We start from the raw sequence: 25,435 nt of genomic DNA, 5'->3' as shown, positions 1-25,435 counted from the left end.
TGTCAATACCGAGTGTACCCCCAGAATGTCCCATTAGCTATGTCAATACCGAGTGTACCCCAGAATGTCCCATTAATTATCTCAATACCGAGTTAACCCCCAGAATGTCCCATTAATTATGTCAATAACGAGTGTACCCCCAGAATGTCCCATTAGCTATGTCAATACCGAGTGTACCCCCAGAATGTCCCATTAATTATGTCAATACCGAGTGTACGCCCATAATGTCCCATTAATTATGTCAATACCAAGTGTACCCCCAGAATGTCCCATTAGCTATGTCAATACCGAGTGTACCCCCAGAATGTCCCATTAATTATCTCAATACCGAGTGTACCCCCAGAATGTCCCATTAATTATGTCAATAACGAGTGTACCCCCAGAATGTCCCATTAGCTATGTCAATACCGAGTGTACCCCAGAATGTCCCATTAATTATCTCAATACCGAGTGTACCCCCAGAATGTCCCATTAATTATGTCAATAACGAGTGTACCCCCAGAATGTCCCATTAGCTATGTCAATACCGAGTGTACCCCCAGAATGTCCCATTAGCTATGTCAATACCGAGTGTACCCCCAGAATGTCCCATTAATTATCTCAATACCGAGTGTACCCCCAGAATGTCCCATTAATTATCTCAATACCGAGTGTACCCCCAGAATGTCCCATTAATTATCTCAATACCGAGTGTACCCCCAGAATGTCCCATTAATTATGTCAATAACGAGTGTACCCCCAGAATGTCCCATTAGCTATGTCAAAACCAAATGTACCCACAGAATAACTCCATAGCTATTATAGATAATTTACTGCAAACTGATTCACTTGCTTCAAAAAAGGGTGGATTTGTCACTTACTTTGCTGCAGGCGCCGGTGGTGGTTTCACAGACGGTGAGAATGGAAATGTTCTGCACACGGTTTAACCATCGCACCACAGTTTTGGTGTTACTCACCCATTTCACCATGGTGATATAAAAATCTCTGGAAATAAAACCAATTGAAAGAACAATCCTAGATGGTCAGCAATTACAATACAACTGTAGCCACTCAGAGAATAACAAAACTAGAAGTGGAATCTGCTCACTTTAGCTGACACAGACAGATGTGGCACAAACTCAAAAACAGTGCAGAAAATAGAGAAGTGTCGGGACACACACAAATAATATTCATTGGAAGTGTCGGGGGACACACACGGATAATATTCATTGGAAGTGTTGGGACACACACGGATAATATTCATTGGAAGTGTCAGGGGACACACACAGATAATATTTATTGGAAGTGTCAGGGGACACACACAGATAATATTTATTGGAAGTGTCGGGGGACACACACGGATAATATTCAGTGGAAGTGTCGGGGGACGCACGGATAATATTCATTGGAAGTGTCGGGGGACACACGGATAATATTCATTGGAAGTGTCGGGGGACACACGGATAATATTCATTGGAAGTGTCGGGGACACGCATGGATAATATTAATTGGAAGTGTCGGGGGACACACACGGATAATATTCATTGGATGTGTCGGGGACACACACGGATAATATTCATTGGAAGTGTAGGGGGACACACGGATAATATTCACTGGAAGTGTCGGGGACACACACGGATAATATTCATAGGAAGTGTCAGGGGACACACACAGATAATATTCATTGGAAGTGTCAGGGGACACACACGGATAATATTCATTGGAAGTGTCGGGGGACACACACGGATAATATTCATTGGAAGTGTCAGGGGACACACACGGATAATGTTCATTGGAAGTGTCAGGACACACACGGATAATATTCATTGGAAGTGTCAGGGGACACACACGGATAATATTCAATGGAAGTGTCAGGGGACACACACGGATAATATTCATTGGAAGTGTAGGGGGACACACGGATAATATTCATTGGAAGTGTCGGGGGACACACGGATAATATTCACTGGAAGTGTCGGGGACACACACGGATAATATTCATTGGAAGTGTCAGGGGACACACACAGATAATATTCCTTGGAAGTGTCAGGGGACACACACAGATAATATTAATTGGAAGTGTCGGGGGACACACACGGATAATATTCATTGGAAGTGTCGGGGGACACACGGATAATATTCACTGGAAGTGTCGGGGACACACACGGATAATATTCATTGGAAGTGTCGGGGACACACACGGATAATATTCATTGGAAGTGTCAGGGGACACACACGGATAATATTCATTGGAAGTGTCGGGGGACACACACGGATAATATTCATTGGAAGTGTCAGAGGACACACACGGATAATATTCATTGGAAGTGTCGGGGACACACACGGATAATATTCATTGGAAGTGTCGGGGGACACACACGGATAATATTCATTGGAAGTGTCAGGGGACACACACGGATAATATTCATTGGAAGTGTCAGGGGACACACACGGATAATGTTCATTGGAAGTGTCGGGGGACACACACGGATAATATTCATTGGAAGTGTCGGTGGACACACACAGATAATATTCATTGGAAGTGTCGGGGGACACACACGGATAATATTCATTGGAAGTGTCGGGGACACACAAGGATAATATTCATTGGAAGTGTCAGGGGACACACACGGATAATATTCATTGGAAGTGTCGGGGACACACACGGATAATATTCATTGGAAGTGTCAGGGGACACACACGGATAATATTCATTGGAAGTGTCAGGGGACACACACGGATAATATTCATTGGAAGTGTCGGGGACACACACGGATAATATTCATTGGAAGTGTCAGGGGACACACACGGATAATATTCATTGATAGTGTCGGGGACACACAAGGATAATATTAATTGGAAGTGTCGGGGACACACACGGATAATATTCATTGGAAGTGTCAGGGGACACACACGGATAATATTCATTGGAAGTGTCGGGGACACACACAGATAATATTAATTGGAAGTGTCGGGGGACACACACGGATAATATTCATTGGAAGTGTCAGGGGACACACACGGATAATATTCATTGGAAGTGTCGGGGGACACACACGGATAATATTCATTGGAAGTGTCAGAGGACACACACGGATAATATTCATTGGAAGTGTCGGGGACACACACGGATAATATTCATTGGAAGTGTCGGGGGACACACACGGATAATATTCATTGGAAGTGTCAGGGGACACACACGGATAATATTCATTGGAAGTGTCAGGGGACACACACGGATAATGTTCATTGGAAGTGTCGGGGGACACACACGGATAATATTCATTGGAAGTGTCGGTGGACACACACAGATAATATTCATTGGAAGTGTCGGGGGACACACACGGATAATATTCATTGGAAGTGTCGGGGACACACAAGGATAATATTCATTGGAAGTGTCAGGGGACACACACGGATAATATTCATTGGAAGTGTCGGGGACACACACGGATAATATTCATTGGAAGTGTCAGGGGACACACACGGATAATATTCATTGGAAGTGTCAGGGGACACACACGGATAATATTCATTGGAAGTGTCGGGGACACACACGGATAATATTCATTGGAAGTGTCAGGGGACACACACGGATAATATTCATTGATAGTGTCGGGGACACACAAGGATAATATTCATTGGAAGTGTCGGGGACACACACGGATAATATTCATTGGAAGTGTCAGGGGACACACACGGATAATATTCATTGGAAGTGTCGGGGGACGCACGGATAATATTCATTGGAAGTGTTGGGGGACACACACGGATAATATTCATTGGAAGTGTCAGAGGACACACACGGATAATATTCATTGGAAGTGTCGGGGACACACACGGATAATATTCATTGGAAGTGTCAGGGGACACACACGGATAATGTTCATTGGAAGTGTCGGGGGACACACACGGATAATATTCATTGGAAGTGTCGGTGGACACACACAGATAATATTCATTGGAAGTGTCGGGGGACACACACGGATAATATTCATTGGAAGTGTCGGGGACACACAAGGATAATATTCATTGGAAGTGTCAGGGGACACACACGGATAATATTCATTGGAAGTGTCGGGGACACACACGGATAATATTCATTGGAAGTGTCAGGGGACACACACGGATAATATTCATTGGAAGTGTCAGGGGACACACACGGATAATATTCATTGGAAGTGTCGGGGACACACACGGATAATATTCATTGGAAGTGTCAGGGGACACACACGGATAATATTCATTGATAGTGTCGGGGACACACAAGGATAATATTCATTGGAAGTGTCGGGGACACACACGGATAATATTCATTGGAAGTGTGTCAGGGTACCTGAGGCCTCTACCTCTAAGGGAGGTAGAGACTTGGTGGTTTATCCGTCCAGGCGAGCTGTTTCCTCCGTTCCTCGCGGTTCATCCAGTCACTTAAACACCGGCCGCGAGGAATCCACGTCCTTTTCTAGCAGGACGCTCAATACGTGACGTCATGACGCTATCACGAGCGACCTGTCACTCAAGTCTCCGATATCCAATCGGTACTTGTCAGAGGCGTGATTACCATCCAGAGCCAGGGTATTTAAGCTTACTTCTCACTTCAGCTCATTGCCCTGTCGTGGTTCTAGCTTGTCTAGTCACTCAGCGCTCTGGTATTCTTGTTTGCTCTATTGGTTTTGACTCGGCTCGTTGTACTACCCTGCTTCTCTGTTATCCCTTGACCCGGCTTGTCTCTCGCTTATCTGTCTTCTCGTTCCCTCGACCTCGGCTTGTCTCTGACTATTCTCTATTACTCTCGGTACGTTAGTCCGGCCATTCTAAGGCCCGGTATACGTACCTTTCCTCTCTTTGTACTCTGCGTGTTGGATCCCTGTCCCGATCCTGACATTACGACAGGGCCAATGGATCCTGCAGGTACAAACAGTCAGCTTGGTTCTTCGGATCCCAGGTTTGACGCCATGGAGCATAGGATGGATCAGATGGCTTTGGCACTACAGGCACTTTTGTCCCGTGCTAGTAATCCACCTGAGGAGACACGTACTCCTTCTATTTCTCCTGCAGTCTCAGGTCTAGAGGTAGCCACTGTAGGTGCTTCTTCCCGTATTACCCCACCAGTACGTTATGGCGGGTCACCGGAGAAGTGTCGTGGCTTTCTAAACCAGATTAGCATCCATTTCGAATTACAACCCCGCTCTTATCCTACTGATAGAGCGAAGGTTGGATTTATTATCACTCTACTCATTGAAAAAGCTTTGAGATGGGCCAATCCTTTATGGGAGAATGATAACCCACTAGTCTATAATTATAATGCCTTTGTAGCTGCGTTTAGAAGAACTTTTGACCCCCCTGGTAGGAAGGTCAATGCAGCTAGATTACTGTTGCGCCTTAGACAAGACAATCGAACACTTGTGGATTATGCACTAGAGTTCAGGTCCTTGGCGGCAGAAGTTAAGTGGAACGAACAGGCTTATATAGATGTGTTTCTGAATGGGTTATCAGATGTAATTCTTGACGAGGTCGCTACTAGAGAACTCCCTGAAAATTTGGAGGATTTAATTTCTTTTATATCTCGTATTGATGAACGCTTAAGAGAGAGGCTGAACACTCGAGATAGGACCCGTAGACCCTCCTTTAAACTAGCGCCTACCTTTCAAATTTCTGAGTTCGAGGACTTACGTATTCCTGAACCTATGCAGATAGGCAGTACTCATCTCACAGAGAGTGAGAGACAGTACAGGAGAAGGGAGGGCTTATGTATGTATTGTGGAGTCAGGGGTCATTTACGCCTAAACTGTCCCAATCGTTCGGGAAACGCTCGCACCTAAGTTCCTCTAGAGGACAGGCCTTGGGTGTTTCTACTTTGTCCTCTATTCACAACTACAAAGAGCTCAGGCTTCTGTTACCCGTTTCTTTAAAGTGGGAGAAGGGAGTAGTTAAGACTATGGCACTAATCGATTCTGGAGCTGCTGAGAGCTTTATAGATCAGGGTTTTGCTGCCAAGCATGCTATTCCATCCCAGTTAAAAGAGACACCACTGGCCGTTGAGGCCATCGATGGTAGACCGTTACTTGAGCCTGTTATTTTCCATGAGACCATACCGATTAACTTAACTGTTGGCATCCTACATAGAGAAGACATATCCTTACTGCTCATTTCTTCTCCGTCTATTCCCATAGTGCTGGGGTACTCCTGGTTGAGGAGACATAACCCTATTATTAATTGGGAGTCAGGGGAGATAGTTTCGTGGGGACAGAATTGTCAAGAGAAATGCTTGCGGAAAGTCTCACCTCTCGGCTTAACCAATACAGCGGCTAACTCTGATAATCCTACAGAGACACAAATTCCGTCTCAGTATCTAGATTTAAAGGCTGTATTTGACAAAAAGAAAGCCGATACCTTACCCCCACACAGGTCCTTTGATTGCAAAATTAACCTACTCCCTGGTACCATGCCGCCCAGAGGTCATGTATACCCGTTATCTACGAAAGAGAACTCAGTTCTAGAGGAGTATATTCACGAAAATTTAGACAAGGGATTCATTAGAAGGTCCTCCTCCCCTGCCGGGGCTGGATTTTTTTTTGTTAAAAAGAAGGATGGTTCTCTGAGGCCTTGTATTGATTATCGAGGCCTAAATAAGATAACCATTAAAAATGCCTATCCAATCCCCTTGATTACCGAACTCTTCGATCGTTTGAAGGGCTCTACAATTTTCACCAAGTTAGACCTCAGAGGGGCATATAACTTGGTGAGAATCCAGCAGGGACATGAGTGGATGACGGCATTCAATACTCGATATGGTCACTATGAATATACTGTTATGCCTTTTGGGTTATGCAATGCACCAGCTGTATTCCAGGATCTGATAAATGAGGTTCTTAGGGAATTTCAGCAAGATTGCGTCATTGTATACCTAGATGATATACTCATTCATTCTAGTGACATTGAGATTCATCACAAGCAAGTCAGGAGGGTTTTGCACAAGCTTCTCCAGCATGGCTTGTACTGCAAGTTGGAGAAATGTAGCTTTGATCAAACCCAGGTAACCTTTCTCGGCTATGTGATCTCTGGGGAGGGATTTAAGATGGACCCGGATAAGCTCCAATCCATTCTAGAGTGGCCTTTACCCAAAGGTCTTAAAGCCGTACAGAGATTTATTGGTTTTTCTAATTATTATAGGCGCTTTATTAAGGGCTATTCTTCCATTATCGCACCTATCACTAACATGACCAAACAGGGGGCTGATACTAAGAATTGGACTACTGAAGCTCTCCTGGCGTTCAAAACTCTCAAGGAGCTTTTCGCTTCCGCTCCAATTTTAGTTCACCCCGACACTTCTCTGCCTTTTTTACTTGAGGTAGACGCATCAGAGACTGGTTTAGGTGCTGTCCTATCTCAAAGGTTGGGTGTTGATAAACCATTACATCCATGTGGATTTTTCTCTAAAAAATTGACCGGTACTGAGAGCAGGTATGACATTGGTGACAGAGAATTACTAGCGGTTATCAAGGCTTTGAAAGAGTGGAGACATTTATTGGAAGGTACTTTACATCCTGTTACCATTCTGACAGACCACAAAAACTTGTCTTATATCGGAGAGGCCAAACGTCTGTCCTCCAGGCAGGCTCGTTGGTCGTTGTTTCTTACCCATTTCAATTACATTCTGACTTACAGACCTGGGTCAAAGAATTCTAAAGCCGATGCGCTATCTCGCCAATATGAGCCCTCTGCCTCAGTTGAACCACTGTTGTCCTCCATTGTACCCAAATGCAATATTATTGCTAATACCAGTCTCAAAATTCATTCTCCGCTACTTGACCAGATCTTGAAGTCACAACATCTAGCTCCTGGAAACACTCCTGAGGGAAGAAACTTTGTTCCTCCTGAACTTCAACTGGAGGTCCTACAATGCTTTCACGAAAGTAAAATAGCTGGTCATCCTGGTATTCGCAAGACATACTCTCTGATATCCAAGGATTTCTGGTGGCCTTCACTTCGAAAAGATATTGAGGAGTTCGTCGCAGCTTGTGAGACTTGTGCCAAGACTAAACTACTTCATGCATCTCCATGTGGTCTGTTACACCCCTTGGACATTCCTGAGAAACCTTGGTCCTGTTTGTCCATAGACTTTATCGTTGATTTGCCTGCTTCCAAGAGACAGACTGTTATTCTCACGGTGGTGGATAGATTTACTAAGATGGCCCATTTCGTGCCATTACCTAAACTTCCGACTTCTCCTGAATTGGCGGAGATTTTTGCGAGAGAGGTTTTTCGCCTACATGGGATTCCTTCAGAGATTGTTTCTGATAGAGGTTCTCAATTTGTCTCACGTTTCTGGAGATCCTTTTGTTCTCAAATGGGCATCAAATTGAACTTCTCCTCTGCCTATCACCCTCAGTCTAACGGAGCTGCTGAACGTACTAATCAAAAGATCGAACAGTATCTACGTTGCTTTGTTTCCGAACACCAGGACGATTGGGTCGGTCTGATTCCTTGGGCGGAGTTCGCACACAATAACCTTGTTTGCGATTCAACTCGCTCTAGCCCTTTCTTCATGAACTATGGCTTTCATCCTTCGATTTTTCCTTCGGTTTCCTCTTCTCAGGGGATACCGTCGGTTGATGATCATGTCGCCAACCTGAAGAAATTATGGGATCAGACTCGGCAAATTCTATTACATAGTTCCTCGCTGTTCAAGAAACACGCTGACAAGCATAGAAGAGCGGCTCCTGTTTTTGTTCCTGGGGATAGGGTGTGGTTGAGTACCAAGAATATTCGCCTAAAAGTTCCATCTATGAAATTTGCTCCTCGTTACATAGGCCCTTACAGGGTTCTCACTCGTATCAATCCGGTTGCGTATCGCCTTGCTCTGCCACCTGCCTTACGTATTCCTAACTCCTTTCATGTCTCCTTGTTGAAACCTCTTATTTGCAACAAATTCTCCTCTAAGGCCTCCTCACCTCGTCCTGTTCAGGTGGAGGGTCGGGAGGAGTACGAGGTCAGCTCCATCATTGACTCCAGAATTTCAAGGGGAAAATTGCAATATCTGGTCAACTGGAGGGGATATGGTCCTGAGGAGAGGAGTTGGGTACCTCAGGAGGACGTTCATGCTTCTCGCCTTCGCAGAGCATTTCACCTCCGCTTCCCATCTCGCCCCGGTTCATTCCGCACGGTGGGCGTATCTGAGAGGGGGGGTACTGTCAGGGTACCTGAGGCCTCTACCTCTAAGGGAGGTAGAGACTTGGTGGTTTATCCGTCCAGGCGAGCTGTTTCCTCCGTTCCTCGCGGTTCATCCAGTCACTTAAACACCGGCCGCGAGGAATCCACGTCCTTTTCTAGCAGGACGCTCAATACGTGACGTCATGACGCTATCACGAGCGACCTGTCACTCAAGTCTCCGATATCCAATCGGTACTTGTCAGAGGCGTGATTACCATCCAGAGCCAGGGTATTTAAGCTTACTTCTCACTTCAGCTCATTGCCCTGTCGTGGTTCTAGCTTGTCTAGTCACTCAGCGCTCTGGTATTCTTGTTTGCTCTATTGGTTTTGACTCGGCTCGTTGTACTACCCTGCTTCTCTGTTATCCCTTGACCCGGCTTGTCTCTCGCTTATCTGTCTTCTCGTTCCCTCGACCTCGGCTTGTCTCTGACTATTCTCTATTACTCTCGGTACGTTAGTCCGGCCATTCTAAGGCCCGGTATACGTACCTTTCCTCTCTTTGTACTCTGCGTGTTGGATCCCTGTCCCGATCCTGACAAAGTGTCAGGGGACACACACGGATAATATTCATTGGAAGTGTCGGGGGACGCACGGATAATATTCATTGGAAGTGTTGGGGGACACATGGATAATATTTATTGGAAGTGTCGGGACACACACACGGATAATATTCATTGGAAGTGTCGGGACACACACACGGATAATATTCATTGGAAGTGTCGGGACACACACACGGATAATATTTATTGGAAGTGTTGGGGGACACATGGATAATATTCATTGGAAGTGTCGGGACACACACACGGATAATATTTATTGGAAGTGTTGGGGGACACATGGATAATATTTATTGGAAGTGTCGGGACACACACACGGATAATATTCATAGGAAGTGTCAGGACACACACACGAATAATATTCATAGGATGTCGGGGCACACACGGATAATATTCATTGGAAGTGTCAGGGGACACACACGGATAATATTCATAGGATGTCGGGGCACACACGGATAATATTCATTGGAAGTATCGGGGGACACACACGGATAATATTCATAGGAAGTGTCAGGGGACACATGGATAATATTCATTGGAAGTATCGGGGGGGACACACGGATAATATTTATTGGAAGTGTTGGGGGACACATGGATAATATTCATTGGAAGTGTCGGGACACACACACGGATAATATTTATTGGAAGTGTTGGGGGACACATGGATAATATTTATTGGAAGTGTCGGGACACACACACGGATAATATTCATAGGAAGTGTCGGGACACACACACGAATAATATTCATAGGATGTCGGGGCACACACGGATAATATTCATTGGAAGTGTCAGGGGACACACACGGATAATATTCATAGGATGTCGGGGCACACACGGATAATATTCATTGGAAGTATCGGGGGACACACACGGATAATATTCATAGGAAGTGTCAGGGGACACATGGATAATATTCATTGGAAGTATCGGGGGGGACACACGGATAATATTTATTGGAAGTGTTGGGGGACACACGGATAATATTCATAGGAAGTGTCGGGACACACACGGATAATATTCATTGGAAGTGTCGGGGCACACGGATAATATTCATGCAGACTTTATTGGAGGCGCCTACTGCCATTACATTATTCAGCATCAATAGTGTCTCAGTGCAGACAGGTCGACGCCGAGTGATGATGTCAGACACAGTACCCGAGTCCCTGGGATATTGTTTTGGTTCTAACCTGACATTTTATAATTTATTCTGTAGTCTGTAATCACTACTTTGACTGGTGCTACTGTTAAGTATTGCTCTAAAATCCCTGACTTTGGCTTTCGCTGATATCCGGCCTTTAGAACTAGCCGAACAAGCCACATCAAAATTCCACAATCGGGGATGGCCAATCAAGCCAAATCAATACAATTGAAAAATGCATAAACAAACCATATTTCCTTTCATTTACTTTGCAAAATGAAGTTTAGTTCATAAAGCATCACTCAAGCATTTCTACTCCATAAATGATTAGCAGCCTGTAGAGGCATGACTTCTGCCAGGAACTACAGTCACTTATCTATAGGATCACTGAATCTCTATAAAATGGCCTGGGTGCATTGATCCTGCCATTTTAACCCTTTGTTAAAACAGCAATCTTTACATTGAAAGGTTAAATGCACTTTTAGTACTAGAAACGCTTCAGCCTCCCTAGCTGAGCTACAGTCAGATATTCAATAAAATTCTCTGTGGGGAAATGTTTGATTGGCTCAGGTTTTAAACTTGATGATGTCAGCCAAGGAGATAGAGTGACTTTTAGGAGACCATCACAGGGGTAGGGGAGGAGAGGGTTGGCCAACTATAGGTAGGAGAACAGTATAATGTTTGGAATACATGTTTGCGTTCCTAACGCTATAGTGTTCCTTAACCCCTTAAGGACACATGACATGTGTGACATGTCATGATTCCCTTTTATTCCAGAAGTTTGGTCCTTAAGGGGTTAAATGTCTAAAAATGTGCTAAAAATGACAGCTGCCCTTTCCTTCTGAACAGCACAGGAAGTTTCAATGGGTCATGTAATTCCTACAGTCGGGGGAGGGGAGGAGTGAATGGGCTCTACCATTTCACTGTCAGCCTTAAAGATAAAGATTGCTATAGCAGTTGTAAATTCCTTGATTTTAGAAATATATGATTTAATGGTATTTACTGTATGTGGACATTATGCTCAATGCAGACATTATTTTTACATTCTGTTACATTTTCAGAAAGCTGCACTGCTAGTAAAGCCTTCAGGATCCGTTCAAATACCTACAAACAAGGTGTTTGGCCATTTCAATTTGTCTATTTTTGTCAAACTTACTACATGTGAGAGCAATCACATTTTTGCTTTGATACAATCATTCCAGGACACCTTAGAGCCAAGGCATTATTGGGCTCTAGTGAAGGTGAGAGTACCTTTTTAACATCTGCATAAAGTCCACCATTTTAAGACCTAGAGACCCTATAGTGCCAGGAAAAAGAGGATGTTTTCATTCCGAACCCTTAATCCACACATTATACAGACTGCGCTTGGCATTTCCCATTCTGCCATCAATAATTCAAATAAATACCTGGATTTTAATTTGCTGTTTTTTCTGTGAGAGAGAGAGAGAGAGAGAGAGAGAGAGAGAGAGAGAGAGAGAGAGAGAGAGAGAGAGGAACTCGTTTGAAGAAGGTGGGGTGCCACCTATATGAGCACCACTGCATTTATATAGAGCCTTAACTTTCAGGCTCTGAAAATTGTGAGTTTGTTTCTATACTCATCTGCATCCGTATTTATGTATACGTACCATTCTGCAGTAGTGTTTCTTCTGTGTTTTATCCCCTTTTATATATTCAAGTACATCAAGATCCCCATATTTGTACAATAGGGGTAAACAACCACTGTGTGCAAATATTTACTGTTTAAGCGCTACGCCCATCATTTATGGGGATCATATCCTGATAATTGTTTGTCTGATTCCAGGACACTGTTTACGGTCTAAAACCTTTCATTTCCTAAATATTTTTATAACAGATAAACATATGTGAAAAATAAAAATGAGGTAAATTGACATAATTTGAAGTTTCTCTGTGTTAATACGTGTATTGCTAGCTGTGCAGCCCTTGCTTCAAATAATTCAAATGATCTTTAGAAAGTCCTCGGTGGTGGAGACGATAAGGATCACTAGACCTGTGTTACAGCCCTGTGTTCTCAGTAGGGGTTTACTTTCTATACTGTCAGAATTCACATGATATCCAGGGTTAGTTTGACCACCATGGGAACTTTGTTGCAGATTATGGATAAATATTGACAAAACTTCTAGATCTCTTTATTGCGTTATTAAATGTCACAGTATCAACATTCAATGTGACCAGTCACAATTAGTCTTTATTTGGATTTGGTGGATTAAAGGGACACTATAGGCACCCAGACCACTTCATTGAGCTGCCAGTTCCATCTAGGGTTAACCCTGGCTGCGGTAAACATAGCAGGTTCAGAGAAACTGCTATGTTTATATTAGGGTTAATCCAGCCTCTAGTGGCTGTCTCACTGACAGCCGCTAGAGACGCTTCCACGCTTCTCACTGTGATTTTCACAGTGAGAAGACGCCAGCGTCCTTAGGAAAACATTGAGAATGCTTTTCTATGGACTGGCTGAATGCGCATGCACATTCAGCCGATGACAGGGTAAGGAGGCGGAGAGTCCCCACCGCCGAGGGAGCCCAGCGGTGGAGAAAGGGTATGTATTTAACCCCTTTCTCACCCTAGAGCCCGGCAGGAGGGGGACCCTAAGGGTGGGGAGGACCTAGAGACCCTATAGTTCCAGGAAAAAGAGTATGTTTTCCTGGCACTATAGTGGTACTTTAAGTCCATTCCAAACCCTTAATCCACACATTATACAGACTGCGCTTGGCATTTCCCATTCTGCCATCAATCAATAATTCAAATAAATACCTGGATTTTAGGCTGTCGGGTGGCATGAGTTCCAGCGTGTGCGTCGGTCCGTACAGGTTCGTAACCAGCAGTCTCACGGAAGGGTTAGTTTGTCCTGCCTTGAAGAACAATCAGTTCATTTAATCAATGAAGGATCTCATGAGAAAAAGTTGGTGACAAGGGGAAAAGAAAACCCGAGGAAGGACAACAAAGTGACAGCACAGCAAAATCCAAGATTTTAATGGCAGCCTTGTATGCCGGTTTATCAACATTAAAATGCAGGAAAACACGTATTTATCAATGTGTACCATGTTTGGAGAAAGGATATAATAACAAATCAGCAAACTGTGATCTGTTAACAAACAAGTCTTAAAATATTCTCAAACTAGAGGGGAATGAATATAAACGGTTTATAGTTTAGTGAATAAACCCCTGAGCAGAGGCGGCTCCTTCAGCCTATTGCTGTTTGACGTTTAATCCTGTATTGTAGTATGTGAAAATGACCCTCAGACAGCTCATTCCACGCGTGGCGTGTTTTCTGGCAATAGAGACACTGTGCTTCGCAAATGTCCTTACCTTGGGATATGGAAACTGCCTTCCTCGGGGATACAAGCTTCCTGTAAACTGAGGAATCATCATATTCGGGACCAGGCTATCGTTTATCATGAGGAACGCCAATCTCTCTCCGTCTGGAGACCACCAGTGCGCAATGTGTGAGTGCAGGATCTCCTCTACAAAGACAAGCACATTAACACAAAATTAACGTTTTACAAGCGCAATACTCTGGGGTCATCTAACATCATTTTTTTAATTTTTTTATTTTTATTATTTAATACAATATCTTGAATTATTACGAATCCTTTCACCACCACATTAGGGACCAGAGGAAGTTCTTTTTAAAGGCAGCCAGACTTGTGGTAAGTTATCCCAGATTATGTGAAATTAAGGGCGATGATTGGCTGAGAAAGTGCTGTTGACGCTGAGATTTGCTTGTTATTTCCACAGTGAGAGATACCCATACTCCTGGGATAAACTAAGCAAATGTAACCTATATGTGACAAACTCTCCTTTTTACCCGAGTTTGCCACGAGCTCCTGGGGGGGCCTGCTTGCCAGCCTCCTGCCCACAGACTATGGACCCTGTGGAAAATAATGTAAAAGTCTCTGTTCGTGCAATTGGGATTATATGGTTCGTTTACCGAACAACCGCACGAACAGAGACCACGCTGGAGCTTGCTAACACCTATTAACAGCTTGGAACGTTTCTCACCGCAGTGTTCTAATTGTTCGTCTGGGTGGCTGCGATTCCTATAGACAACCACGAGGTGGCGGCCATCTTGTTCGCATGAACGCAGGCAGCGGCGTTTGGGCATTAATATCCTGGAACTAAAATCGGATACAGAATCTCCCGAACACCGCTGGACTTCCAGCATCGCCTGCGTTCGGTTTTATACAACTTAGAAGGGCACTGTTTGGTGGGATAATTCGTCTGGATAAAGGGAACAAGCTCCAGGGTAAGAACATTGACTATGTTCGGTAGTTTGTTCGTTTTCAAACTACCGAACTAGACCGACCGCAAGCCCTGATTCTCTGGAACTGTTTTGGGCATGGGACCATGCCTACGGTCGGTCAAATAAATGACTACCATAGAATTTCTGAATCCCTGAACTGATCCAGATGATTTTTTGGATATGTTGGTCACCCAGATTAGGGCTATAAGGGGATGTAACATTGTGGGGTTATCATGTGTTTTGGGGTACTTTTGGGACTTTTTAGAAATGTATGTTTTTTTCTGTGCTTGGAGATACTGTAATTAAATTATAATTAGGACAGTTACTGATCCAATTATCTCCCAAGCAGAGGGGAGGGATTGTGTGTCATGTGCCTTACATTGTAAATGTGTTATTATTGGATTGTAAGTTTGTGTCCCTGTCCCCAACAAGGTCCATGTTGGCGTACCCCTTGCTTGGGGATTGTCATATAAGGCCAAGTGTGGCACCATTAAAATCTATTCCAGTTTACACTCCAACACTGTGTGTCGTCCTGTTATTGGAGGGAAAGAAGATTTGCTCCTGTGTCTGCTGTTCCAGCTTGCAAGGGATTCAACGGGGAAAGTCCTTGTAAGGACTAGAGCTCCCAGGACTGAGTGTCATCCAGTCCCTGGGGGTGTCTTGAGCTAATTCCCCATTCGGCTCCAGGAGGGAGCGGTTCCAGGACCCCAGTCAAGCCACGGCGACTGAGGGCAAGAGTGCTGAGGTTTGTCCCCGGTTCCAACTAGGAAGCGGTCCTTGGTAGAGGTACCCAGCCAGGGATACAGGGAGCTCCGCTACACTATATTTACCTGTATTCATCTGTATTTTCCTGTATTTACATATATGCACTTTTACTCATCTGTATTTATATACATGTTAGAGGGAGTGGGGTATAATGACACAGTAACAGAGGGATCGAGGGCCTGCTCAGTGAGTTTACATGTTAGAGGGAGTGGGGTATAGTGACACAGTAACAAAGGGATTGAGGCCCTGCTCAGTGAGTTTACATGTTAGAGGGAGTGGGGTATAGTGACACAGTAACAGAGGGATTGAGGCCCTGCTCAGTGAGCTTACATGTTAGAGGGAGTGGGGTATAGTGACACAGTAACAGAGGGATTGAGGGCCTGCTCAGTGAGTTTACATGTTAGAGGGAGTGGGGTATAGTGACACAGTAACAGAGGGATTGAGGGTCCTGCTCAGTGAGCTTACATGTTAGAGGGAGTGGGGTATAGTGACACAGTAACAGAGGGATTGAGGGCCCTGCTCAGTGAGCTTACATGTTAGAGGGAGTGGGGTATAGTGACACAGTAACAGAGGGATTGAGGACCCTGCTCAGTGAGTTTACATGTTAGAGGGAGTGGGGTATAGTAACACAGTAACAGAGGGATTGAGGCCCTGCTCAGTGAGCTTACATGTTAGAGGGAGTGGGGTATAGTGACACAGTAACAGAGGGATTGAGGACCCTGCTCAATGAGCTTACATGTTAGAGGGAGTGGGGTATAGTGACACAGTAACAGAGGGATTGAGGGCCTGCTCAGTGAGTTTATATGTTAGAGGGAGTGGGGTATAGTGACACAGTAACAGAGGGATTGAGGGCCCTGCTCAGTGAGCTTACATGTTAGAGGGAGTGGGGTATAGTGACAGTAACAGAGGGATTGAGGACCTGCTCAGTGAGCTTACATGTTAGAGGGAGTGGGGTATAGTGACACAGTAACAGAGGGATTGAGGCCCTGCTCAGTGAGCTTACATGTTAGAGGGAGTGGGGTATAGTGACACAGGAACAGAGGGATTGAGGCCCTGCTCAATGAGCTTACATGCTAGAGGGAGTGGGGTATAGTGACAGTAACAGAGGGATTGAGGGCCCTGCTCAGTGAGTTTACATGTTAGAGGGAGTGGGGTATAGTGACACAGTAACAGAGGGATTGAGGCCCTGCTCAATGAGCTTACATGCTAGAGGGAGTGGGGTATAGTGACAGTAACAGAGGGATTGAGGGCCTGCTCAGTTAGAGGGAGTGGGGTATAGTGACACAGTAACAGAGGGATTGAGGGCCTGCTCAGTGAGTGAGCTTACATGTTAGAGGGAGTGGGGTAAAGTGACACAAAAGGTAAGGATAGTATTAGATTAATTACAGTTGCAAGAGAGGAATCAGTCGGGAGCTATTAACAGTTTTAATTGATCGTCAATTATACTCAACTGTATTTACCTGTATTCACCTGTCGCTCCTGTATTTACCTGTATGCACCTGCATTTGCCTGTATTCTCCTACATTTGTCTATGTTCTAATGTATGTGCCTGATATTCATAAAAACATTCAACTCCTCTTCAAGGAACAACTTATTAGAAGGAACAAATATAGAGAAATCTACTGCTTGGCTGGAGTTTGGCTATGGGTGGGCTGATTATTGGCAAGTATTGTAATATATACGAATTACATAGCATCACAAAATTATGGAGAATAAAGTCACAAGTCTGGCAGTTCATTTAAATGATTAAACATGTAACATGTAAAGCCATCAAAGGATCCGGTGCAAACGTTAAAAGATTGTTACATTGAATGGATAATGAGACTAGCAGTTGTGTAAACAGAAAAAAACCCACAAAAAATATCAGCTTTTCAAACACTGAAATCACATAGAAAGTGCATCTAAGTGAACTGTTGCGTCCTGCAGGTGGCATTAAAAGTCATACCTAGCACTGGGTATAGCAAAATAGTTCATCAGACAGCAAAAAGAGAGACAGTCATTAAACCATAACCACATCATGCTGGTTTACCGTTACGCTGATAGGCTGCACGCACTGTCCCCTCATACTTGGTAAAAACACATTTTGATCAGTTTGACTGGCACTTTCGGCCCTGCATCCTCGCCACACTCACTGGAGTGGCTAATGTTGAAGTTCCACCTTTGGATAAACGATAGTAATTAGTGAGTCAGCTCATCCAATTAGATCACTAGATAGTCAAGGAGTTCAGGTTGCAGATTTTCTTTTTTGAGACCCCTGATTTTAGTCAAACAAATATTTGAATGAGGGGACAGTGTCAGCAGCCCAATATAACGATATCCACTACACTGGCATGATGTGGTTGTGGCGGTTGACTGTCAATTTAAAGGGACACTATAGTCACCAGAACACCTACAGTTTAATGTATGGTATATAGATTGATCCCTTCAGCCATTTTCTTGCAGACACTGCCATTTCAGAGAAAATGCAGTTTTTACATTACAGCCTAGTGATACCTCCACTGGCCACTCCTCAGATGGCTGCTAGAGGTGCTTCCTGGGGCAGTGCTGCACAGTGTGACTGACATTCAGTGTCTCCACCAACTGCATGCAGACACTGATCTTTCCTCATAGAGATGCATTGGTTCAATGTATCTCTATGAGGAGTTGCTGATTGGCCAGGGCTGTGTTTGGATCGTGCTAGCTCTGCCCCGATCTGCCTCCTTGACAAGCTCAGCCAATCCTATGGGGAAGCATTATGATTGGCTCAGAGAATCACTTCTGATTATGTCAGCCAAGCAGGCAGATTAGGGACAGAGACAGCAGTTGCAGACTTGAATAAAAGTCAGATGTCCTCTTGTTGTGGTAGTTTTTCTTCTTTTAAATATAGTCTCCTCCTTTACTGTGTTGATTCCCTTTATGTATTTAAATGTTTCTATCATATCCCCCCTGTCTCGTCTTTCCTCCAAGCTATACATGTTAAGATCCTTTAACCTTTCCTGGTAAGTTTTATCCTGCAATCCATGAACCAGTTTAGTAGCCCTTCTCTGAACTCTCTCTAAGGTATCAATATCCTTCTGAAGATACGGTCTCCAGTACTGCTTACAATACTCCAAGTGAGGTCTCACCAGTGTTCTGTACAATGGCATGAGCACCTCCCTCTTTCTACTGCTAATACCTCTCCCTATACAACCAAGCATTCTGCTAGCATTTCCTGCTGCTCTATTACATTGTCTGCCTACCTTTAAGTCATCAGAAATTGTTACAAATGGCTATTTGTAACTGGCCCTTTAAATGGAAAATTGCCCTGCTTCCCTTGATTGTGGAGAAGCCTATTTGCCAGCCTCCTGCCTCATGACTATGGCCCCTGGAAGATTGTGCCCCTGAAAATGTATTAACTTTTATTTGGTGTGTATGGCCCTTTAAGAACCGTCTGGGGACATCTTGTAACTTTGGTGAACAATGCTCCTTTAAGACTATGTCCCCAGACCTGTAAAATAACTTGTTCCTGGCTTTCCCCTACTTGGTTCAGTAAATAGGGCTTACTGAACCAAGTACCACACAGGCGGACCACCCAGAAGCTAAAGTGTGCAGGCAATTTACCTCCCAGGCTGTGAGGTTACTGCAGGTTAATTGCCGAGCGCTGGGTGGCCGCCATTCGGCAGCCGAACACGTGGCGGCGGCCATTTTAGTCATTCGAATGCGGTCAGCGGTGTATGCTAAAGATTCTGTGGAACTGAAATCGGCTACACATTTTGCCGAACACCGCTGACCCTTACCTTCTCCTACACTTCGTTTTTCAGCTCCAGAGACTAAGTCCCGTTCGAAATGGGACTTAGTCGTTTTTCGGCATGAAATTGACCGACCGCACAGCCCAAATCTATGGAACTGTTTTGGGCAGGAAATTTTATAGCATGACAGGAGGCTTCATATTTGCTTAAGTCTCTCTTTACTAGAACTCCACAGCAGCACATTAACATAGAGAGAAAAACACCAAAGACAAAAACATAAGGTATCTATATAAGGCTCCTCCTCAGCCACCATTTCCTCTTTCTTTGCTGCTCCGCAGAACAGTACAGGTCAGAGTACCACTGCCTCCTGGTTTTTCCTGGGTGGCTGTGTATTTATTATATATATGTATCCCCTTTTGCTTTGCATCATGTTTGATTAATTCTTTTTCTCTAATTTTGCTGTGTTTGTATTGGTAGCATAGCATAGGCTTTTGCTTTCTTCTATGTTAACAGACTTTTCTAAATGTATTCTATCTTTTGCATTTTAGGTGGTAATTTGTATTTTTACTTTGACTATTTTCCTTTCCATTTTGTGCTTTCCATTTTTATATGAGCTTGTCGCCTTTACGGTCGCCGTGAAGCGGTCGCCGACCGTCGGGACCGCGGAGAACGACTCCAGCGGTCCCTTGAGCGCCGTGTACTGTTTCCCGCCCGCCGGCTTCGTCCGCCGAGCGGGAATCCCCTTCCTGCTCCCCGGTTTCCCCCTCCACGCCGTGCCCACTCTCCGGCTATGTCCGGGCAGCGTGGGGAGGATACTGGGCACTTCTCTATTGCCGCGGGTGGCGGCTTCCATGAGCCCTCTCCTCCGTGGCCACGTGGCCGGGTCCGGGGGTGCGCGGCTTCCTAGGTGCTTGCCGCGTGTGCGCCCTTCACTTAAGGGCGCAGGACATTTTGGTTTTTCGGTCATACGTTCTCATCATAGATATCTATGTTCCGGTTAGCCATTTATCTTTGTATATATTATTATTTCATAATTTATGTTTTGATGCAAGAAATGTCTGGAAATAAAAGCTCCATTCTATCCATTTCAGATGTTTCTTGGTGCCACACTTCTGTAGCACCATAGGTGCTTGTTTAGCCTCTCATCCTGATTCACCTAAGATATGTATAGTGGGGTATATGCCTTTCTTTGGCTCTGTAGTTTTGGTGAGCTTCTGGTATTTATGAGATTTAGTCATGGCCCTATGTCTCAGTTATGTGCAATGTGGTCAAGACAGAACACGCTGTACATTATATGCTATAGCGGAATACTTTCTTGTTTCCTCCTTTAACAGTGTCGGCCATGTCCTATATCTCATTCCTTTTTTCTATTATATACTGTACGTCTGTTCTCCGGCAGACCTCCTTATATATTTGGGGTTTCCATTTCTGTTTTTAGGTCCCATACTTTCTATATTCCCCCTAGGTGCATATATACCTCTCAGAGGTGATTTGAGGTTTTTTTTAATTGGAGCGTGTTTTCCCCCCCGTCTCACTGCAGGTAGTAGTGCATTGCAGGTTTGCGTTGTACACTACGGTTTGCAGTTTTCTCTCTGAGCAGGGGTTCAGTGCCCTTACTGCTTATGCTATTCATACTGCCTGGACTATTTAAGGATTGAGCTGGCCATCCGGTGGATATCATGGCAGAGTGCCTGACTGGAATGCTGAAGCGGGGAGTTCAAAACCAGCCAGGTCTCTTAAAAAATAAACTCAATTACAGTTTTCTGCATTACATCTGCATGGGACCCTGCTTGGTGATGCTTTCCCTCTCACGGTCCTGGACCTGACCGGGGGACCTTGGTACAGCTTCCCTACATACCTCTGTACCGAGACTCGCCTGCCTGTCACCTCTACAGGTTAACACTTTGCCTCCATATGCCACTGGGCCGGTGCTACCTATGCCCATATATTGTCCGGCTTCGTCCGTGCCCCTATGATTGGCCTGCTCTGTCAGTGCCCCTTGATTTGCCAGCTTTGTCTGTGCCCCATGATTTGGCCTGTGCTGTCAGTGCCATATTACGCATGCTACTGGGCCGACGGCTCCGTTACTGGGACCCCTGTTTGTGGAGCCGACATGCGTTCACTACTTGCCTCTGCCAACTGTAGGGGTGCTGCCCCTACTGCCTGCTAGTGTTACCCATTCTATATCTCCTTAGGTAACGCGTATCAACATCACGGACGTTATGGAGGCCTCTGCACTGGAGCAGAGTTTTGCAGGCATTAATGAATGCGGCGGGGTCCGCCTCTGTGGAGACAGCTCTGGCTAGGGCCCTCCGGACAGGGGTGCAAGTGGCAACCCCGCTTGGCAGACGACCCGGCTGAGTCAGACTCTCATAGGAGAGAGCAGGCAAGTGCGCAAATGCGCTATTGGAAGGGTGAAGTACCTAAACCACGCTCCCGGAGGGCAAGGCCCCGGCGAAGCATCATGGTTCGAGGTTCTTAACCTCGCCGGCCTCGCGCCGCCGTCTATCGGGCACTGGGGTGGAGGCCCCCTTGCTCCCCCCTATCATATGCCGTACTGGATGAGTGGCGGACAGACCAACTCCCTTCAAGGGTAGCTGACGATTGGGACTAGGACCGTAGGTTTGGCCCAGGTTGGCGCTAGGAGCATGTAGATGCGCCGGGAACAGGGGCCCCCACGGTGGTGCCGGGAGACGACATCCTTCTAGATGCTAAAGGTGAACCTTTGTCTGACCCTCGATCTATCTGGCACCCCAGGTCCTCATTTTGGTCACGACCCGACCACTTAGCACAATTTGTGCGCTACTGGGTCCGTAGACCCCTGGAAAGGGAGACCCGCAAGTAACTTTGGGCAGCATGCCCCTGGCCGCCCTACCGGACAAGGTGGCGGGGGACCCGGATTTTGACCCCCTGGTGGCCTCGTACTCGAATCGTACGGCTCGGGACCCCACGTACGGGGGCGGGCGCCACCTCCGCCCGGCACAAGATGCACAGCAGGATAGGCTGGGTCCTTTGTGCAGGATGTTGGCCCTGACGGACGTGGCCTGCATAGATGCTACGAGCCTGGACCCGGCCATCATGCGGGATTGGACACTACGCCCCATTTGCCTTCTCGGCAATGCTAATGTGGTTCTTCACCAAACGCAGGTACACGGCTCTATTCCGTATGGACACCAAGCTATCGGAACTGGGATCCGAAGAATTGGGCTCCCCTGGCAATAAGTCCTACTGTTCCGGGAACCTTTTCTTTGGGGAGCTGCAGAAACGCATCATTTTATTCGCTTCCCGGGGTAAAGCACGGCCCCTTATGCAGAAGGTGTCTCGCTCACTGGTATCCCGGCTGGTCTTCGGTCCCCACTGATCTCGTGGCCCATCCTTTTTTTTTCACCATACCAGCCCAGACCTCCCTGCTCCCGTAGGGCGGGTAGAGGTCGTGGAGACCATGCCGTAGGTCGAGCGAGATTTCCTACGGGTGTGTACATCTCCTGACACTTTTTCTATCCCTCTCTATTGCATACAGACAGATCGTCTCACTGCAGGGACAGGTGGCAGGAAGTGTCTTCAAATGCGTGGGCCCATCAGTCGGTACGAGGTTATGTCATGGACTTGTTCGTGTGACTGGACCGGAAGGATGCTTACCTCTCTGTCCTGGGGGACGAGAGTGGTCGCGGGTTGCTTCGCTTCCCTGGAATGACACCCCACGCCAATTCACATGCCTACCGTTCGGTCTCAGCTCGCCCCTTGTTTTTTCACTGTAATGCTGACGCCTGTGTTCGCCCGTTTCTGGTCGGAGGGTGTCCGTTTCCTGTTTCTGTTTGTTTGCTGGTCCTCTGCGAAGATCCCTCCAGGGTCAGAGGTCACACACGTTTGGCGATCTCCTCCTTGGAGCTCCTGGGATTCGTAGTCCGTCTGGAGAAATCAGCTTTGGGGCCTTCCCTGACGGTGGAGTTCTTTGGTGTCGTGGTCAATGCGACGGCATGCGTTCTCCGTCTGCCTTTGGCACCGGTGGCATCCGCCCAGGAGGTGATGAGAAGGAGATTGAAGCAAGTTCCATTTTTCCTTCAATTGTTTGCTCGCGTGGTGGGCCTCCTTTCAGCCTCGGTATAGGCAATATGCCCGGGCCCACTACATCACAGGACCATGCGAAGACTGAGAACCCCTGTTCTACGCATATGACCTTCCTCGGACCGAATGATCCTCTCCGTTTCTGGACGCAACGGCCGGACTACGCTGGTGGCTTCTGCACATGGCCGCATGGTACGGTTAGTCGGACCAAACCCGGATTTCGTGCTGGAATCGACTGCAAGTCTCTTAGACTCCCACATCACGCTCTTTCCCAGTCAATCACATTTTCTTTTATCTGCCGTGGGAGTCAAACCTGACGACGGATTGGTTCTCCAGACATTGGAGGGATGCCAGCGACTGGGCGCTCTCTCGACCCATTTTCATCGTACTCGTACGTCGCTGGGTTTTTGTTCATGGTGCGTCTATTCGCCTCCGGGACGGCCTTCGGATTCGGACGTGCTTTGGTTGGCTCTCGGATCCTGCGTGCACGGTACTGGTCGCGCTTCGACTGGTGCGGTTATTTTTCTCAGGAAGCATAGGTGTTTCCTCCGTTCGCCTCTGTCCTCCGGGTGTTACTATTAGTTGGTGGTCGACGTGTGTCCTTTGTGTTGTTGACTCGGTCGGTTTCACGGAGTTTCTGGATGTTTTCCTGTCGGGATCCTCTTCTCTTACCGTCCTCTTGGACTCTTTCGGGAGTGCCTGGTATGTCGAGGCGTCGTCACTATCGGCCAGGGACCTTCTCTGGGATCCCTGAGCTCCCGGGACGAGGAGACGTTCCCTTCTCTGCATGGATTTCATAGTGTCGTTGGTACTTAGGGCAGGATGCTGAACCCATTTTTTTTCTGGCCCGTGACCAACTTGCTGAGTATCTTGTCCCTCCTCGATGGTTTGGGACGGTTGTGCCGTCTGTTTCTGGTGATTAGTCATTTATTTAGGCGGCGCGTGTTCCGTTTGGAGGTTTTGCCCATCGGTCAGGACCCGCTGGTCTACAGATTTCTACGTGGGATGAGGCTGGCACGTCCTCCGGCGCCTAGATAGTCTTCCCTCTGGGAGGTAAGTATGGTTTTAGCGTTTTTCTTCGAGATTCGGCCGGAGTTCCTTGATTTTTCCCTTCGCCAGCTTTCTACTGTGTTTACCCTCTTGTTGTGTCTGGTTTCGCTCAGACGTGTTTCTGATGTCCGATCCTTCGCCCCTGTCCAATCTCGACGGATGAGATGGTTATTGTCACTGGCAGGGGTGAATGCGACTCTTGGAGTGCATTCGGTTAACGGCGCTACTGTTTCCGAATTTTCCTTGTTGGGCGTTTTTTCCTTGAGACGTTTTTTGTAAGTGGCGGTCCGGTCCCGTGAGGAGTTTTTTGCGCCAGTTTGTTTTGGACCGTCGGACTATGTTTCTTTTTGCTTTGCTGTCGGAGCGTTAAAACAGCAAATATGAAGCCTCCTGTCATGCTATAAAATTGTAGATTATACTAGCTTTAGTGTAACTATAATCTTAATTTTATTAATGACAGGAGGCGAATATTTCCCACCCAGTTTGGTTTCTCCCCTCCCTTGTTTTGCATGGATTGCATTGATTGTATTTCTGTTGATTTGTCTGATTATCTGGGCTAGGTTTGGTAGTCTGGGGTGTGTTATGGGAAGTGCATGTTACATTGTATTGACGGTCATTGGTGATGTTTTTCATGCCTTTATTCTATCAGTACTGGATCGTGGGATTTATGTTTTATCAGTTCATTTCGTTCACTAATCAA

The 25,435-nt window shown here is 46.0% G+C and overlaps 1 protein-coding gene across 1 annotated transcript in view; it reads right to left on the bottom strand.

The window, feature by feature from the left end:
- Positions 1–25,435, bottom strand: part of DPP10 (dipeptidyl peptidase like 10) — a 349,421-nt gene that overhangs the window by 53,998 nt on the left and 269,988 nt on the right. The window contains exons 9-11 of the mRNA XM_063429143.1: positions 14,215–14,369; positions 13,660–13,757; positions 861–984 (exon numbers count right to left, since the gene is read on the bottom strand). Of these exons, the coding sequence (XP_063285213.1) occupies positions 861–984; positions 13,660–13,757; positions 14,215–14,369 (377 nt within the window). The remainder of the gene's footprint in view (positions 1–860; positions 985–13,659; positions 13,758–14,214; positions 14,370–25,435) is intronic.

This window comes from Pelobates fuscus, chromosome 8 (genome assembly GCF_036172605.1).
Source record: "Pelobates fuscus isolate aPelFus1 chromosome 8, aPelFus1.pri, whole genome shotgun sequence".
Classification (NCBI taxonomy): domain Eukaryota; kingdom Metazoa; phylum Chordata; class Amphibia; order Anura; family Pelobatidae; genus Pelobates; species Pelobates fuscus.
This window is presented reverse-complemented; position numbering and strand designations above follow the sequence as displayed.